The 20,352-nt window shown below is 36.7% G+C and overlaps 1 protein-coding gene across 11 annotated transcripts in view; it reads left to right on the forward strand.

The window, feature by feature from the left end:
- DENND1A (DENN domain containing 1A) overlaps window positions 1-20,352 on the forward strand; it is a 206,363-nt gene that overhangs the window by 39,085 nt on the left and 146,926 nt on the right. For 8 of the 11 annotated variants that reach the window (XM_074608948.1, XM_074608937.1, XM_074608947.1 and 5 more), the window contains exons 4-5: window positions 14,957-15,006; window positions 19,996-20,115. The exons of 1 other annotated variant lie outside the window; for it this stretch is intronic. In XM_074608948.1, coding sequence (XP_074465049.1) covers window positions 14,957-15,006; window positions 19,996-20,115 — 170 coding nt within the window. Of the gene's footprint in view, window positions 1-14,956; window positions 15,007-19,821; window positions 19,911-19,995; window positions 20,116-20,352 lie in introns of those variants that run through there. 2 more of the 11 variants (XM_074608943.1, XM_074608945.1) reach the window with 2 other exon arrangements.

Consider the following 20,352-nt stretch of genomic DNA (forward strand, 5'->3'; position numbering starts at 1 on the left):
GTTCCCAATAAAGCTGTAGTAATGAAGTTAATTTTTTGTAGGTGAAATCCTGTGCTATTGGAATATTATAAATAACAAACTGTGACCAGGTTGGTTTTACCCTTGTCACCGTATGAATTTTGCTGTCCACTCTTTTGAAGATTAATCCCAAGATCCGGGGCTGACTAATTTTAATACAGGGAAGTTTCTTGAAATATATGAACTTCTATCAGAAAGAATGTTTCAGCAAATAGTTGATGTATAAATATATAAGAATAGAATATAGTCAATCAATCAATGGAAGGTGTAGCAGGAGTTACACAATTTTGTAAAATGCAGTATATTTTTTAAATGGCTTTTTTGAATAGTGCATCATTCAGTCCCTTGCTGTTTTAATCTTTATAGCTCATCTGGAAGGGAAAGAAAAAATTATGTGGTGATAGTTCCCATTTGTGAGCTGCTTCAAGTGGGTATGATGACTTGTCTGTAATTTGATGAACTATTGTATGTATCAGTTAATTACTACAAGAATGACTGAGGTATGCATGCTTGCAAGCTGGTACTTATGCAGATTGCTACTTCTATTCTGCTGGTAATTTTTCTTTCCACTGGCATTGAGACAGAGTTTATGATGAAACCAACAATCTTTACACATTTATAGAAACTATAAAACTTTTATGGCAGTCTTTATATAGAAACTAATGGTCTTTCTTCTACAAAGTCTATGAGCATTGTAGAAACATTGCACACAAGGAAAAATAAAAAGCAGCCTTTCTTTGTGTCATTGTAAGACTTGTGTGGTTGGAGAATATTTTACACAGTACTGGCCATAAATGGAGCATAAACCCCCCTATCTTGCAAAATCTTTGTGCACTAAGAGGACTTAGTTGCTTGAACAGGGATGACTATAATCCAATTTGATATTTCTGAATTGCGCGTAGTATTCCTAGTATAAAGCTTTTGCCTTACAGGTTGCGTACACTGCATGAGAAAACCTGTTTTAAGAGTAGTTTAAAACAATAGCTATCCTTTCAAGAGTAGACTAAGAAGTTGAATTGGAAAGGTTGAGTAATTAGTCATTTAGAAAGTCTAGAAAAGTGGTTGTAGTGTTCTGAAAGCTACTTTGTAGTGAAACCAAGGCCGTGTAAATAGTAAACATATGAAGTATTTGATACTCACTCCTGAAGCATTTGATAGTCTCAGTTTGTATAGAGCTATCATACTGCATTCATACAGGGAGTCTTTTTAAGTGAAAGCCTCGTAAAACTTAACGTAGGATAGTTATAAACATTTTCCTTGCACAGTGACCCCTGTTGAGTAGGTAGCGGTAAAATAGCAGCCTGAATGAAACCTTTGTGTGGGGCGGGCGAGCGGGCTGGGCAGTGGGTAAGGAGGTCACCTTCTACCCTGCGTGCAGAGAGCGCAGTGCTGGGCAGTGGTGCGTTCTGGAGACCACTTACCCTGTAAGGACAAACTGGATTCTTTGGTGCAAGTCCTGAGAGGTAGTAGACAGGGCGAAACCATGGGCTTTGACTGTAGAACTGAGTATTTTCTGAATTCAGAGTATTTTTCTAGACCAGATGTATGTCCTTTAATGTAGGAAAGTGAAGAAAATAGATATCTCTCATTTGCTTTGTCATGTTCTATCTTCCTTGTCCTATGTTACAAGTTGTTTTTTCATTACCTTTTCCTTAGACCAAGTAGGTGAGAGGTCAGTTTTTCTCACGTATTTCTATTTGTGTCTTTTATGTGCTTCTCTAGTATCATTTAAGTAGTATAAAAAATGCAGAACCTCTTCAAATGTAATGTCTTTGTGTATGCAGTGTAGGGTATACTATCCTGGTTCTAAGTGTATTACAAGACATTTCTGCTAGATAGAATTGCAAACATAGAGAAATACGTGGCAAAGATGATTTGCATCTTAATAGAACCTTTGACATAATCTGTTCATCCAAGTTCCATTTTAGAATTGCAGTTAGTAAATCTAAGGATTATAGCAGGTAAGTATTTCTACGATAAGAGAATTCAGCCAGGGTGTCTATTTAACACTAATAGAATAGCTGGTTTTGGTAATCCATCAGATCTGCACATAATTTCATATAGCATCGTAGCATTCTAGGTTTCTTTATTTTGTGTTTTTATTTTGCTACTACTTGGTGATTGGCTACAGAAGGCATTGCAGTGGATTTGCGCAGGGGGAAATAGTAAGTAAGTCTTTGTAAGTATCCCTGAAAAAAGTTAGTCCTGAAGTCTAAGGCATGCTGAGTGAGAAAGTACTGAAAACTATTTCTTTTTTTTTTTTTTTTTTTTTTCCCTCTTGTCCTCAAGCTGGTAATCTGAGCAGCTGCACCGTTTGTTCCTGCCCATGAAAGACCTGAGATGGAGATGCCGTTTTCCCTGTTTGGTGCATCACTGATAACATTAGCCAAATGTTTTTCCAGTCATGATATCTGTATTTCAGAAATCACAGTGTAGGGCAGGAGTGGTAAAAGTGCAGAAAACAGATAGTAATTAATTGCCAATTAATCTTTGGAAGGAGCCCAGGAGGTGACATGATTTTGGCCTGAAAGTACCTGAGATAGTGTTGGACTCGAAAGTCTGCGTGTGAAAGCCGTGTCAAAAGCCGGTGTCCAGAAGTTAGAAAATAGAGGAGTAATTGAGTTCAAGTGTGGAGAAATGCAGTTCAAACCACTTTCTAAACAATTTCAGTTTTCTTTCATGTAAAATTTGAATCAATATTGGAAGTTCAATAAACACAATTTGATTTCACCGCAAATTATTCAGCTGGGTGCAAGTATTACTGGATACAATGGCATGGCCTTTGTTATACAAGAGGTCAGACTAGATGATCATAATGGTCCCTTCTGGTCTTAAAAATCTGTGAATATATGAATAATTTAAAACCTGTCCTGCCAACCCTTATTCGTTGAGGTAGTCACATTAAAATCCTGTGGGACTACTCGTGTGAGTAAAGGTTGTGAGATCAGGCCTAAAGTGAGTAATCATTATCGCTTATGTTTAAATTTATTGATAAAACTATAAAATATTCACTTCAAGTAAAGATGGGTTTCTTTAAAATGGACGATGCGTATGCAGTGATATCCTACTTTGGTTTGTTAAGCCAGTCATTATCAAAATAGTTTAGAAAGTTCCCTTGTTTCAGTCTCCTGAACCATTCAATTCTATAGATCAATTGATAAACGATTTTAAAAATATTGTTTAAAAACTTGTAATATGTAGGAAGTAGCTTTGTTTGCTTTAAAATAAAATTCAAGCACCTAACAATGTGGTGGGTATAGGCAGATTAAAATTGATGTCAGCGCATTTCAATGCATGTAATGGCCTTCCTGGCTGTGGCTGATTATGTTGATGTTTGCGTGTACAGGAATACTGGGAAAAACTCTCCTTTGCAAACAGTAGAAATTATTTTGAATCATGATTAAAATAAGTATCAGCAGGTAAGTGCTGTCATTAAGATTAAGTTACAAATCAGTCTCAGATATGCCGTGTCTTTAGATTAACAGTCATAAAGTAGTTAAACAATTTCTCAGTTGATTAGAGATCACTTCTAAATCAGAATTTAGTGGGATGACTTAGTTATCTAGCTTAGAAATCTGAACTGATGATGGCGAAGACTATTTTTGAGACCATACTACTAAATGAGCATTGATAATACTCGGTCTTGCGGCTTTTTCCCCCCTTAATGTGTTTTCTGTTGCTTCATTGATGTAGCTGTACTGTTTTAACAAAGTAAGGGGAACGGTTGTTTTGTTGCTCCTAAAGTAGTCCTTAATGCGTCAGAGTTTCCTGAGCACGTGGAGGGTGAAACAGTTCTCTGCATTCCTGCTCCCGCAAGTTGTCTGCCTGCACCCCAGTGTACAGATGCATTAGAAAAATGTGATAAAGAAGCTAAAGCTTCACGGAAAGTGCTGTAAAAACCAAAAGCAAGTGGGAAATAAAAGTGTATTTTTTATTTGCAGAGCATCCTGTGGCGTGCAAAAGAGCATCAAACCAGACAAAACAGCTTGTGCTTCTAAATGGATCATCTTGAGTTCTTGTAGCCAGGTGCTGGTGCATGGAAAGGGTATGAGAGAGAATTCGAGAAGATTGCTATCCCTTTGTGTTCATTTCCAAGGCGGCAGGAGATTTCCATGATTTACTCTTGACAGCAAAGGGACTTCCTAGAGTTTGGGGTGGTGTGGATGGAAATAGAATGTTTTTGGGTTTTCCTAACTAGAGAGTCTTACTATGTGTGATACTTACGTCAGAGTAGGCATGGCCTTTTATCTGCTCTGCACCTCGCACCCCCAGGGATGAACTGTAAGAGCACATAATCTGGCCCTTCTTTTCCAGAGGAGGAATTTTGTTTTAAAATGTTGTTTCTCAGTGAAGTCAGATGGTGATTTGTTACTTCAGTAATAACAAGGATTCAGTTGTAGTCATCTGCACAGCTGTCGAACCCCTCTGTGTGCCTCTGTAGACAAGGCTGGAGGGGTGGAGTGCCCTGTAGATGCCCCGTAGGTGCCCAGCATGGAGGACGTGTGTAGGAACAGCAGCGAGTGTGGGAGCACAAGATGGCAGGTGCACTGAATTCCAAGTTACTGTAACATAGGAAAATAGTAGAATGCAAGTTACAGAAGGTATATATACTTTAATACTTTACTACCTTATCTGTGAAAGCAAATTAGTCTATAAGACTATGTATAACTGGAATTTTGAGTTTTTACATATTTCAATTTCCTGGTACTACATTTTCTCACAGCCATCAGCATGAGATCTATGTTGGCATATTTGCTATTAGTTTTAGTATAACTTTTGAATAATTTCATGAATGTATAGTGCAAAGCATTTAGATTGCATGATAAAATAATTGAATTTCCCAAATTATTTTGTATGGATTATTCTTTGTTCTTTTTTAAATTTATTTTTAAAGGGAATGATTGGAAGGTAGCCTGAAAGAAGGGATTTGTTGGTGGTCGATAGATTAATTCATGTTCTCATACTCAAATTTTCACATGTGTCTGGGCAATAATGTAGAACTGGTAGCATATAATACAGAAAAGTTGGAAATTATATTGCGTTAACCCAGTGAAGTCCAAAGTTCTTAGCTTTATACTTGGAAAACTCAAGTTTCTAAGGTCAGTCATCTTTGTATATATCAGCTGTCTTTTCTTCAAGTAAAAACTGCGTTCCACGGCTAATGAATGTTTGTATAGCTTTCAGGTTTTTGATCACTATTTTCTCTAGCATATTCTCACATTTGGAAATCTAAGAGCAATGAAAATACTGGTAAATTTGAAAAGCCGTATCCTCTGATAACCTTCAGTTATCTAAGGTGATCACCAGCTCCTCATCCCTGCAAAGTTTAGTGCTAGGGAAGTTCTTTCCCCGGGGGCACTAGTGTCCTCGTCGGATATCATCATTTTCTCCTTCCTTCTCCTTTAGAGAATTCTCCGATGGGTATGATGTGAATGCAAGTCTGAGAAACGGGTACTCCTGAATTTTAAAACTTGGTCAGCTGTTGCCCCCTTTGGGATAGTTGTTTAGTTTTGTAATGTTTCCTCAGCTGCAGAAAGTAGGTAATACCTGTGTAACGGAGTCACTAAGTGACTTCATTAGTATCTAGCTTTAAAGCTCGTCCACAGCTACGTGTTCTTTTCTCCGGCAGAAAGGAGAATCTTGGTCATAGCAATTAGAAGACTTTTGTGAGAAGGCAAATCCATGAATTCTATCGTTTTCTGATATTTAGTAACACCGTGCCAGGTATATCTGTGGCGTTTTTCTTGGCAGTCATGTTTAATTTTTAAGTAACACTTCTAAAAGTGTCCTTCTGTTTTCTTTTAAGCACAATAGCATGATGAAACTGTTCTTCTCATTACTTCTCAGGAATTATGTATTTTGCTGAGTTGTTGGTTAGGATTCCCAGTCTGTAGCTTATTTCCTGCTAAGGATGTTGCTAATGGAGAATTTATGATACGGAATGACTAACTGAATTCAGTATATGCTCTAATATTCTCTTTGGTAACCAGTGCAGGAAGAAATTGGAGTCTAATGTTATTCTTTCACACTTTTTCATGCTTTGAATTTCTATAAAAGATCTTGTCAGTGAAATGACTTAATTTTCCAGCGAGAGCTGGTAGAATTTCTGTAATAGGGAAATGGCAGAAAAGTGATACTGAAGTCCTTTGCACGAAGGCAGAGAAGTTGTTGGCAGCAAATTCTTACCTTTGCTTCTTAACCATAAAATTCTGCTGCTGTCTTTATTTAAACTGGTTTCAAATTGCAAGTTTCTTCACATCCTTTTTCTTGAGCAAAGGGCAGGAGTTTATTTTTAATGAGATTTACTATTAATTGAACTAAGATTTTTGTTTGTTTTGTTTCTTTGGGGTTTTTTGCTGGTTGTTTATTTTTAACATCCTAGTGATTAAGTTTTCCTTTAATTTCAATTCCCGCCTGTTGGGCCTGGATGTTGCAGAAGTGCGTATCAAAATTTGCACCCAGCTAGAAGAATCTGTAAAAGCCAAAACTGTTTTCTTTTCTCCTACACCCTAAAAAAATGCATCTCCTCTTGGGGCTGAACTACAATGCAGATTTATAAAGCTGTAACGTAGTTAGATGGGCAGGATTTTATTTTAGGTTTTAATTTAGGTTTGGAGCTCTGGCCCTTCTCTTTTAACGTGTTATATTTGTGTGAATGAATTCCTATGGTTTGCATTATCTGATTATAGTAAAGATCAAACCTGGCCCAATCTTGTGAATATGACTGAAAATGTAATTGGAATAGTGCCGTCATAATAGTCTCCTATGATCGTAAAGTTTGTATTTGATAAACAGGGCTCACTTGCAGATATTCTAGCAGATACTATTTTAGAGTATTTACTTGCATCTATTTTTAGAAAGGTTGGAGAGTGGATGGCACAGAAGCGATTAACGAAGCAGGATCTTGCCTATTTATGTAAACGGGGTATTTCTTCTGTGAGCACATCTTGTTAACTATCCGTTGCAGACCTTTATTGGTGCTTCTTGAATAATTTGTTTAAACTATACAGTACAGATTCCTTATTTTAGCACTAAGACTTAACAAAGCCTTCTTTTAGCAGCCTTTAATTTTGTACTTATGTATGTGACATAGCCTGTGGCTGTGATCTCTACTGTGAATCTGCAGTTGTTTTGGGATGAAAGAAGAAGGCAGCTGGAAACTCAGTAGCTACATCTAGCTGTCTACCTAGAGAAGGCCTTGATTTCAAGTTTATCTAAACAAGCTCGACTAATCCCAACTATCTGGGGGGATCCACTGTCAAAACAAGCAGCATGGCCCTAAGGCAAACACAACCATACAGAAATGAAGGCTGGGACTTCCAATACTCCGATGACTGCAGACTGGAGGCTTTTTTTCCTGAAAGAGAGTAAGAGAGGTAGAATTTGCATAATGCCTTTTCATTGGGAACTTTTGGAAAGCTGACAGAGGTCCAGCTTATAGCTCTGTAGCCACAATACAGAGTCTATAGGAGAATCCTTGAATGACCTAACCATATTGAAAGAAAAAATGAAAGCATCGAAGTATAGCCAAGTGAGTGTGGAAAAGAGGGCTGCTGCATTGTCTAACATCTGCTCTACTTCTCGTTAGTTTTGTTCTTTGGTATTCTATGTGGACTTTGGAGAAACCTAAGACAGCCTAACATGAATCCTATAATCTTCCTTCTGAATATTTATGTAGTGTGCCAGCCTCTAAGCTGTCCTTTGCATCTTCCCACTTCCCCCTCATTTTCATGCTCTCAAATGAGGCCAACATTTCAAAAGCTAAATAAATGTTTGTGAATGTTTATAAAAGATTTGCATAAATTTGTCCTTGTTTGACAAAGATCACTTTTTTCTTATGCCAGTTCTGAAATTTTTTAAAGGTTTCAGTGCTTGTCTTGACAACAAAGTCCTGCCTGGGAGAACAATGATTGCTGATTAAGTGGGTATGCGGTTGTAGCTGAATAGAGCATTTGAGACGACAATGTCTAAAAGGGCCAGTCATCTTAAGCCAGAATTATAATATTTAACAAATGTTAACCAAAGTATATATTTAAAGCTTTCTTTTTGATGCAATATACCTGTGCAATTGACATACGCTGTGAGAAGTATGCCATTATCTTTTCACAGCTAATTGCTCCCACCGAATTTTTCCTAAATGTGGAAGTGAGAATATGCCATATTTTGAGTCACTAAATGTTTAAAATATATTTAATGCAGTTAGTATTCTGGCTTTCTGATATTGACACTGCTTATCTTTACCGATTGATCAATGTTTATGCACATAATTGGACCTAATTTTGTTATGCTTGTTTGTATAATTTTTCAATTCTTTGTGATTTAAGACTGGAACAATTTTTCTTACCGCAGTAGCTGTAGATTTTTTTTTTTTTAATTTATGTTTTGCATGTTAGCTAAAATCCACGTTAATAAATAACTAAAACTAAATCTTAATCTTATTGAAGGGGGTTTAAAGACATTTATTGAGGAGATCTCTTTGAAAAACTGCTTAAATATTTAGTTCAGCTTTACTTCCAGATTTTTTTTCTACTGGAAAAAAAGTAATAGTTGTTTCTGTTCTTTTGTTCTATTAGTTGAGAGGTTGAAGTTGTCATTAAGGCAAAACTGGAGCTACTTCTCTGACACAGTTTTTATCACATCTGCTAGGGCTGTGTCCCAGGAGGAGCTGTGCCGAGCAGCGAATTCAGTGTAGGCCCATTATCTACTGGTTTTGCGTGTGTTGTAAAAGGAGTGAGACCTCGGGGAGGCTGGGAGCCTCCTCCCGTGTAATGTCCAAATCAGATTTGAAGGACTGGTGGCAGGAAAGCTTTGGCCTTGGGGTGTGAATTCTAAGAAACAGAGTCACAATTAGGTTTAAAAAATTCAGGGATTTTGAGCTTTATCTTGAAATATGTTTTTAGTAATGCAAGTAGAAAAGTTGCCCATCTGTGCACATATTTTGTACGTTTAAAATATTTAAATGATAGCAGGCCTCAATATGCTTGGGAAATGTTATTTATCTCATGCTCTTCTTGTTACCAGGATTGTGTATTATATACGTGTTGTGGGCTTTTTTGTTTTTAAAAAATAGCATTTTTCCTGAGAACAATTGGTTACCTTCATGAAATGATGTTATTTCATACTGGGTACCGTTCCCCTTCTGATCCTCGTACAGGAAGAAAAACTCTAATTTGAGCTTTATAATTGCTCAAAAAGAGCTAATGGATTTTTAGAACGCTAAGCAAATGGATGAACTAGTGCTCTAAAGTTGTATTGGAATACTATAGAATTAAAAAAGTAGAGATAAAACTAAATTTAATAGTTTAGTTTTAGGTTTAATAGGTAATTTAAATGAATGCTATTAAGCAAATTATGCTCCTGATTTTTGGGGGTAGAACGTTCTTTTAAAGAACTGATTAAAATTAATTCTTAAAATATTCTGGCCGTTGTAAAAATCAGTAATGTTCAGTACTGCTATGAGACGTAAAAAGATTTTTATAAGAAAATCAATGCAAGATGAAATTCTACATATTTTCAGTGAGCAATATTTTTTTTAAAAGAATCTGTGTTGTATCAGTTATTTAAAAAATAGAAGTATCTTTGAAATCTAGAGAAATCTTGCTTTTAGGTTTATTGTTTGTTGCTTTCTTTGCTTCATCATCTTGCAAAATCTCAGTTTTTTGTTGTGGCTGTGTGACACTGGCCTCTGCGTGCAGGATACTTTCTGTTTAATTTGAGAATTAGGTTTTTTTTAAGCTGCCTGAATTGGAATGCTTCTCCTGATTTTTAACTACATAATTACTTGGCACGTGTTAATTGATGAGAATAATCTGTAATAGTAACTTCAGGAAAATTTGATGTAAGATAATATAAGCTGATACTAATTATAAATACAATTGTAAGTTTAATTTTTCGAAACACAAAAGGTACTGATCCCTGTTTGTTACTCATAGCTGTGTTCAAGTTAGTGGCTGAATTTCTTGTTCTGGCGTTGCTTTATTACATTTCTATTATTTAAATACAATTGTGAAACATGACCTTTTCCTGTCCATTGTAAGTAGTTGCTTTGTAAAATGTTAAAAATAGTTAGCAAAACTTGTTACTGAGGTGCTTATTATTGTGCAGAAAGATGTTCCCTTTCCTAGGAAAATGTATATGAATTTCTGACCAACTCTGCATAGCGAACAGAATTCATGGTGTTCCAGATTGTTCTGTACCTTCACTCCCCTTGGGGTTGGTGCCAGGTTTGGGGTGGTTATTTGGGTGGGCTGACAGCCATTTTGAATTCTTAAACCTGTTGTTCCATTGCAGTGGATAATTTAATTAATTGTTAGCTTAAAATTATTCAAATAGATGAATTAAATATAAGAGCAATTTACAATTTTGTGGCTATAAGGTAGATAAATGTACAACCCAAACTTCAAAATAATTGGATAATATTTTGCTTCAGTTAAAGCAGTGTCTTAGCACTCTTTTATGCTATGTTAACATTTTGCTATGTTTAAATTTGATGCTGTTTCTGAGCAGAAGTAAAATCCTGTATAGTTGCTTGCTGGTCAAGTGGGCATCTGTTCCCTGTTCTTCCTTGCCGTGGGCCCGTAGGGCTGGCTGCCACCCCTCTCTTCTCAACCCTCCCTGCTTTCCAGGATCTCCTCTTGACATGTTCTTGAAACTCTTTTCGTGTCCCTGCACACGAAGATGGATTTCATGTTTGTTTCATGGATTCAGATGGTATTTCAAGCTGGATAAGTTGAAAATTATTTGTATTTCCACCCTCTGTGTTTAGCGTTTCACTTACAGCAACCTCACCTGTCCTTCACCTCTGCTTTGAGGCCCAGGGAATAGAACAGCATTCATCCCATCACCGAGTCATCGCTTCTCTCCGTGGAAAACTCATCTTATTTGCAATGCTCCATTCTCTTGTAATATTTGAATTGTCTTCCTGTGAAAATGGATGTACTTTCTGAAATAAGGTCTGGCCTGTACTCTGGGTAGTCTTTTCAACTTCATGTTGGTTTTCCTCAGGTTTCCCAATAGGCTTCCAAATGCAGGTCCCTGACCTGTTGGGTTTTGTGGTGTTTTGTTTCCCTTCTCTGACTTGGTTAGTAATTGAGTGTCTTGCCTCAACCCTTCATCATTTTTCACAGATCTCTGCCTGTATTTTAATTTCTTTTCTCTCCAACTTCTACTTAGAGTTGCTGTTCCACTTTGAATGTCTGTTGCGTCGTGTGTCTTTCGAAGAGTGGATTGTTTGCAACAGTCTGTTGTTCTTGCATTAGAGCAGCAATTTGCATATCATTTTGTCAGTGCCATTTTGTTTAATTGTAGCTGCAACATGGGATATTTGTTACCGATGTTCATTTGAACCAGAGAAATAAAGCGATCCTGTATATTTAAGAGGCTCTGAAGTTGTTCCATTGACTTGTAAGTAGAGGCATAATGTGAAAGGTTTAAAAATAAAAAATGCTTAAGATACAACTTGCATATTAAATTCACAAGTGAACATACAAAATTTTTCAACAATGTTGAGCTTTTTTTACTATTTCATCTCAATATATAGATAATTCAGGACATAAGCCAAGTGTGTGTTGTGTGCATTTAACAACCTTGCTTTCCATACGCTTTTAAGGTCTCTCTCATGCGTGGAGAATCCTTTCCCAGGCTGCCTCACCTTCAGAAACTGCCGTGTGACACAAAAGGGCTGAACGCTGTGTTCCTGCCTCATTTATTTTGAAAATTTTGCTACTGAAACCAAACTTAAATCAATGAGCTCTGTGTTGTCTCCGATAAGTTATGTACTGGCTTTATTGATTGGGAAGGATTTTAGAAAACCCATGTGGGGTTTATAATGTCAGCAGTGTTTTGATTATGAAAAGAGTCGGAACCCTGGGACAAGGAACCAGGTGGTGTATGTCCTAAAGCCACCGGTGACACGGCTGGGCTGAATCCCTCCAGGGACACAGTTCATGCCCTGCACTTTAACTGTGGTGACTGGCTGCTATAGATGCACTTTTTGCTCATTAAAATGTTAAAAATCAAACTGCATGTAAAAAGATTTGTGAAAATATAAACTTGGGGATTGATCCAGAAAACCGGCATGTGATACCCTGGAGACGCTGGTTTCAGCTACTGGGTAATTTACGCTTATCAGCTGTGTGTGCTGGATTGTTCTGGGGGTTTTTTCTTTTCCTCTTTTTAGGGTGTTTTGCTTTAGAGGCATCTATGTAGGTTCTTCTTTAAGAAAATAGGCACAGGGGAATAAAATAAGAAGCAGGCTATTGATACTACCTCGGTGGCTTATGCCAGGTAAAAACATAAAAAGGAGTATAAGCTGCTGACATGGAGGGATTCTAGGTTTGGTTTAGTTATGGGTTTGGGTTGAAATTGTAAAAAAATTGTGATTTTTCTAGGCCATAAGTAACCACGCGCCTAAAGAGGTCTTGTAGGAAGTTGCATGTTATGTAGGCATTGCTAATCTTTCAAACTGAGCAGTATTTAAAGGGAAGAAAGAAAAAAAAAAAAAAGAAAAAAAGCATTACATGTATAGTAATGAGCTTGCAAGTTGAGCAAAAATTGAATAGTTCTACAGTAATTCTATTTCTTACATGCAAAACATTAGCATTTTTGCTAATTAAAAGCTAATTCTGTATGTGTTTTATTTTTTTAATAGTTAAAATTTAAAAGTTAAGCTGTACTAGTCTCAATTTTTTAGTTGTAAATCAAGGCAGATCAATATTGCTGTATAACGAGCGTCCAATTATGTCCGATAATATTATAAAAGCCACATAATATTGCCACAGTAAAACCTTTCTTTAAAAGACAAGGCAATGTATAGTGATACAAATTCAATATATTGCCTCTTTAAGTAAAAATTTCATTTTCTGTACTTAGGAAGCCATAAATATCAAGAAACAAGTGCAAAGCAAGTTCTGAGTAATACACCATTATCCTATAATAACACAATACTGATGAGATGCTAAAGTGTTTTGTTATGTGAATGTTTTTACTTGCAGTTACGGTAAATATTTAAATCATCAAAACAAAGGAGAGAATATATTCTGCCATTTTGAGGTGACTGATGACTTGTTAGCTGTTAGCACTGGCTTTGTTTCTAAAAAATAGACCTGCAGTCATTCTTTTGAGGACAATTTGTATCGATAAGGCCAATAAAAATATAGGCACTTCACTCTCCTGCAATTATAATTTTGATTCTTTTAAAATTCTGTTGTGTGGTTGTTTTGTTGTTTAGTTTTTTTAACATTTTAAACATTAAGATTTCAATTGTGGGTAGAGGACAACTGTGTAATAGTTAGTATTTGTCAAGATGTAGTTTTTGTGCGCCAGCAATCAGAGTTGTTCAGCAGGCGGTCAATCCTTGTGGAAGTCGGTGAGATTCTGCACAAGGATGAACCCAATCACGTTAATGAGGCCTTTACTATCAAGGCATTATTTTGTATCAAAATACATAGTTCTGTGGAGTTTAGTTTGAAACCTGTATAGCTTCTTTCCCAGTTCCCTGCTGAAATGGAAAGGAGGATCCTTCTTTGCTTTACGTGGCATTCTTCAATAGATCCTTTCTTGTTCTTTAAAAACAGGAGGTTGTTAAATAATCTATCAATAAACTGTCAAGAAGTCAAAGCTTCCGTATCTGTTTCTGCCTGAAATCTTAAGAACTTGCCACATTTTACTTGTCAAGAAACCTCCAAAGAAGAGTCTGAGCAGTTGAGCCTGAAACCATTGCTAAGGATGGGATGTGCTTATTTGAATTATGTAGGAGGAACGTGTTCTTGCAAGGGAGTCAATATGTTTTCTGCTTCATTGAATAGGTTATTAGATTGATGTAGTTTATTTGTTGAATGATGGCGTTGGTTTTAGAAATAAATGAAGCAGGAAGCATCAACTTAGCTATTGATGATAATTTATTTCTAGTGGTCAGAAAAGTGTTGAGTTTATCAGAGGGTTTGTCGTTTAGTCAGCAGAAATATAGTTCACATTTCGGGTCCTGAAATATTTAAGTGTGAAGGAGAATGAACAATGAGTCGGCTGGTAGTAAAGGTCTGCAAACTGGGTAGACCTTCTATGGTGGGTTGTGGATTATAGAATCCAAATTTCGAATATTATAGAACAATATAATGTAAATGGATTACTTTTGTCTATGAACAGAACTATTTCGGAACTAACACGTTTCTGGGTTTGCCTCTTTTAATGACTGTATTTGTTTGAAGTTGTAAAGTTGAAAATGATTCATTTCTCTGCTGATCATGTTTTCAGTTTTCATATTCATGCTTTTTATGTGAAATCATGCAAAGGCTATACTTAAAAGTTTGTCTATGGTGCTGTTTTACAACATTTAGAGAATGGTTTGTAGGTTAAACAATTTGTATTAGTTTTAATACACGTTATTTTAATCAGTCTTTCAACACTCAGATTTTCTTTCTAATAGCAGTAGGCAACGTTAAACATTCCTGCTATGAGACCTATTGGCTTTATCTTTTGTTATTTATGTTGCTGATGTTAGGAAGGATTCTCTAATCCCGCAGACCTCTGTTCCTAGGTAACAGGCAAAAGCTGTGCCAGCAGAAGTGGTCCTGCCAGGCCAGGCCCATGTGGTTTGGTGTTATTCACTCTGCTCCATATGGTCAGGGCAGAGATTGTCCCTGGAGAGGTGTTAACACTCAACAACCCAACCTCCTCCTCCTCTTTGGAGAATTGCTGGATGGCTCCTGCTGCCTGCCCATGTGTGAATCTTGATTAATTTTTCATTTTTAATGAAGTTTGATCATGTTTATTATTTCACATGATTGACTGCCTGGTACTCCTTCCATGTAATTGATAAAGCCCATATTTCTTCATCTGTCTCTTATTTCTTCAGGGCAAAGTTGTGAAATTGTGTGATGTGGTTAATATTAGATTTATTGGTCCCGATAGATGTATAAATTATCTCTTTTTCTCTCCACAGGAAGTTCTACAGACTTTGACCAAGTTTTGTTTCCCCTTCTATGTGGACAGGTAGTGTTAGCTTTTCAAACTTTACAAGAAAATAAGCTTGTCAATAAAACCACTGTAGAAAATAAAAACCATACCATTCTTAATGTTCTGTCTGCTTGACTGTGATTTAAAGCACCCAAGTGCAAATTATAGTCTTAGAATCACTTTTTCCTGGGGTTTTTATGGGCACCATCAAAAAAAAGAAAGTTTTAAAAGTTTGAGCTGTTCAGTGGCAGCAGTAAGAGTGCATTTGGTTTACTTCTGTGAAACTGGGTAGTGATTGTCAAATATGCATATTAATATCAAAGCTTTGTGTGCTTATGTATTTATTAATTGCCAAAATTTGGCCAGAATATAATGAATTAAATGCTTTACATTTAAAGGCCTCTTGATCTTGTTGGAATGCTGGTGCTTTACTTGGTGGCTACTTAATGTGGCTTCTGATTTCTTGGGGAAAAATTGTAAGTTACAGTGGATTTGACGGGAACTGAGACTATATAATTCTTGTAATTTAGAAAACTCGAACTTTTTTAGGTTTGTTTTGTTTGTTTGTTTAGCTTCTACTGTGAGTTATTTTTGATGGTTTTATTAAAGAAAAAGCATTGAAATTTTGAAAGGATGCACCACTGCTCATGTCATCTACGAGCATCCTTTAATTGGCTAGCATCGCTTGTCTTGGGTCAGCTAACACTGAATGGGTTTGATTGATGAAATTGACCTTAACTGTGATTAAACTGCTATAAATATTTTTCTTATTTCAATGCAATCTGTGATATTTACAGTAGAAATTGATTTTCTTTATAAATCAACACCCATTTCTAATACGACTTCTTGTTTGAGCCATTGTTCAATTTAAAAAAATTATTTTCATTTTTTTCCCCCACCCAGAGGCCAGCTGGTATTTCTTAGTTATCTTGACATACTGTTCACTACTTTCTATGAGCGGAGATGAAATTTCACTATGCTTCTCTGGAGATAGGAGTCTACATAAAACTGCTGCTCCACTTTGTCCTCCGGTGTGGAATCTGGGGCTGGAGGCAGCCGAAAGCCAGAGTGGGTCACACGGACGATACGGTCTTTCAACCCTCCAGGTGGTTCCTGGGGATCAGGGTTGAGAGACATTGGTGAGGCACTGCTGGAGACAGCTATTATTACCAGTGCCTCTGCTATACCTAATTTGTACATAAAAAGAGAATTTAAATATCCTGGGCTGTCAACATGAGCTGCTTAACCAGTGCTTGTTGACTTAGGTGACCTTTAAAAGCCACAAATACTGCTTATAATTTGGAATCACTTTTTGCTGATCATCTTTTTCCTTTCCTAAGTGGAGGGAGCAGGGAAGTACTTAAATATATTTTTCTCATGTATGTGTTTCTAGTAGAAATATTTATGCTTATTATGTGTAGATTTATTGTATCCATGGGGTTTGTTTGTTTTCTTGTTTTTTGTTTTTCCCCAGCAATATAACATTTTGAGAGATAGAACACTGAAAACCCATATGGGGTGCAAATGAGAACATAATGAAAAGTGATTCCCATTTTTGGATTCACTTGTTTGACTGAATATCACAGACTGTCAGTGAAAAGACTGTAAGCCAACCAGTTTGAACATAAAGGGGAGATTATAACCCATAGTGTACTTAATAATTTAAAATAAAGAATGGACTTTAAATACTCCAGAAGGTAGAGGATGTCCCAAGTTAAGGATATGGCAGCTGAAGATGTGTGTGCCACTTACCTTCTTGATTTAAAAATAGACACACACACACACACACACACACGCAGAGGTGTGTGCATAGGTGTATATATAAATAAATAAATAACTGTTGCATTCCTCTATGATGTAAATTTGACTTAGTTTTGAACTGTGTGTGGGACTTAACCTGCCAGTTCAGCAAGAAGGTAAAATCAGTCTTATATCACTGAATGCAAATGAATTTAATGTGACCATGCTAAAGAGAAAAATGCAGTGCATCTTAAGTGCAAAATGTTTGTCAGGACTTTTACTTGGGGAAATTTAATTTATGTAACTACGTTCAATGTTATGTGCAATATTATGCCAGGCTTTCAGTGGAAACTTCTTGATGGCAGAAGTGTGCTCAATGGCACTTGAGTTGAGTCTTGCTCTTCTGACTTAGGTGTTAAACAGTGGTATTTCTTTAACAAGCGCTGAGAAAGGACATAAGTCTTCACCTACATGTGTGTCTCTTCTAAGGCTGCATATTTTATAAAGCATGTGGAAAAAGCTGAGGATGTACTATTGCCTCTGCCAGATCACAACCTCAAATGATGATAGGACACCCAGGTTTTGAGGCATATTAAAATCTTCTGTATAGCTGGTTGTTCTCTGTGCTGAAGGTTTTGGCACTCATTGATACAGACTCTTAATTCTTCTTATATTGAATCTTTTTATATATATTGCCAGTGGTCAAAAATCACCAGGGAGTAGTCACCCCTTCCTTTTGGCAGTGGCCCATGAGTTTTCTGCTGTTATGGTTGCAGGATCAAGGCAGGGAGGCAGTTCTCCAACCGCAGGAGTGAAAACTTGGCCTCAGTCAAATTTCATATCAGGATTTATTCCTGTCAGTCGGGTATCCCTAGTGGAAGGGGATTTTTAACAAGTCACTCCTCCTCTCTCCCCTTCCCTCCATCCCTAACTTCTGTCTGCCCATTTGGAGATGAAATTTTTGGTGGTTCCAACCTGTTAGGCTCTAAACAGACGTTCTTCCCATTTGGAAATAGAGCTAAGAATCTTAAGTATTGATATTAAGATCTTAGGAAAAGCACTTTTTATGTTGGGGATTTTATCCTTCCGTGTGAAGAATTGACAACTGAAACTTGAGCAAGGCCTATCAGACGCATTTAGTTTCAGCAGATCACATAAATGCAAGGATCTTTAGGTTTGTTTTGGAGGAACTTACCAACTTGTCACAATTGTTTAATAAACAAGCTTTTCCCTGCTGCAAACGAAGCATTTTTTTCCCCCCGTGTTCCATAATTTTAATTGTCAGCTAGAGTGCTATTTCTCACACATGCTCTGCCCTCAACCTTGTTAAAATTAAGCATATAATCCCCTTTTAAAACACCATACTAAAATCACCATAGTAGCATTACCTCCAAGCTTTACAAATAGAACACACCACCAGGAAGGGATTTTTGGTATTCCCCTAGCAGCTCAGTGCGGTTTATGGAAATGGTTGCTCTGTTGGCATTTAGAATTTGGTAGGGTGATAGTACTTTAGGCTCTGTAATTCTCAGACTACTGAAATGCTTTTAAATATCTGTCTTTTTGTTCATCTGTGAATTTGGAGCACTTTTTCATCCTCTTCACTGCCTGTTTTCCTTCCCTGTTTGGAATCCATTGAAGGATGGTTATTTCTAAGCCTGGACAGTGACATCTTTCCAATCCAGATCCAACTTTTATTTCTGAAAGTCTATTTCTTTTTTATTCTCTCTAGGCACTGAGTGTATAAGCTCCCACATACGTTGTTTATGGCATTGTATGTGGCGTCACAGAAGAGAATACTTGCTCACTTCTCAGGCTCGTGACTGTTAATTAAATGGCCTTGAATTTAATGGGTTTTGTTGTTGCCATTGGTAGGACTGACTTGTAGAGACACACATGTAAATGCTAGTCAGTGTTCTCTGTAAACCTATAATAAACTAGAACATAACCTGAAATAAGTGTTAATTTTATATCACTATGCGGACTCAAATAGATCTAAAATTGGAATGAAAAGTCCTCTAATAACTTTATTAGTCCCAGCTTCACCACTAAATGTCAAAATTTCTGTTAAACAGTAAAACTACATCTCTACAAACTGGGAGGTGAATTGGGCTTGGTTTGTATGGAATCTACCATCAGTGTGCGTTTCGTTAACTTTAGACAAATGTGGTAGTATCTCAAGAATGTCTTTAATTCGGTTAATAAATAGCATTTGGAAAGTGCCATGCTTTAAATGTAAAGCATCTTATTTTGATCTTATCTTACTCCTTCAAGCATCACCTATTAGTGATAAAATATGGATATGAATTATAGTATTTTTAAAGACATGAAATTTTAAATGCTGGAGTTTGAGGGTTTTGTTTGTTTGTGTGGTTTGGATCTCGGTTTTAGTGTTGTTTCTGGTTTTGATTTTTGTTGTGGTGGTTGTTGGTTGTGGGTTTTTTTGTTTTCTAAAACTGTTTTTTTGCAATTTGGGCAAATTTTCCTATAGTGATACTTTCCACTCTGGTGTGAGTGGGAGCCAACGACTAAGAATGTTATTAGTTCACTTGTGCTGTTCTTGAAGAGCCATTAAGATCTTACAGATCAGGCAAATGACTCTTAATTTTGAAAAATCATATAAAAGTCCTACAAAATTATTTTTATAGTCATGTCTGGCTTTAGCACAGTATCCTTTTGATTCTAGTTTATCTTTTCTTCCTTTGCACACCATTCTAGTCTTTCTTTTAACTGATGGCCTCGCTGCTAGTGTAAAGGAGAGTCCCCTGGCATGCTGAAGATTTTGAAGTGATGTATCTGGCATACATGCAAAATTGGTGGATGGATACTAAAGCTTCTGGAAGTCAATATCCAAGTGTTGAAGAAGCTTAGCATGTTATTAAACATTGCCTTGTTCTTGGAGTGAAGCAATTCTCATATGAAGAGTAATAGATATGAGAGAACGTGGGTTTGGTTTGTATGGTGTGTACTGCGTTGGAGATGGTTGATAGTCATAACCGTTTTCATTTAGAGATAAACACATTTCATTTAGAGATAAACACATGTTTATCTCCCACACTTAAAAAATGGAGAGGAAAAAAACCAAAAAACTAACCCAAAACCCTCCTCCCTCACCAAGCAACTGGTATATTTAAGTTTCTAGAGGGTGTATACTCTTGAAGTTAATTTCTCAAAAAAACTCTGCTGAAAGAGGAAATGTTGTAGGTTCAATGACTTAAACTAAATACTTTTGACACAGAGTTAGCTCAGCATTAATTTTTTCTTCTTTGCTCTTTTAATTTTCAGCCATGCAGTCAACCAAGTCGGGCAGAACTTTACATTTGTGCTTACAGACATTGACAGCAAACAGAGGTTTGGATTCTGTCGCTTATCTTCTGGGGCCAAGTGTTGCTTCTGTATCTTAAGGTAGGCCTGTGCTTTGGCTTTTGGCTGGCTCTAGGAAACAGTGTTTGACTTTGCTGTGTCACACTGCAGTTATAATTTCCAGCTGTTCAAAATTATTTTCCTATCTGGTCCTCAAAGTCACTGCTCTTCTGCAGAAGTGAGGCAAAATATCTTGCACTTTGAGTTCCTCTGTAGATAACTGTATTTGTTTGTAGTCAATGTTCTTAACAATGTGGAAAAAAAAAAAGTCTCTTTGCA

This window comes from Larus michahellis, chromosome 15 (assembly GCF_964199755.1).
Source record: "Larus michahellis chromosome 15, bLarMic1.1, whole genome shotgun sequence".
NCBI classification, from domain to species: domain Eukaryota; kingdom Metazoa; phylum Chordata; class Aves; order Charadriiformes; family Laridae; genus Larus; species Larus michahellis.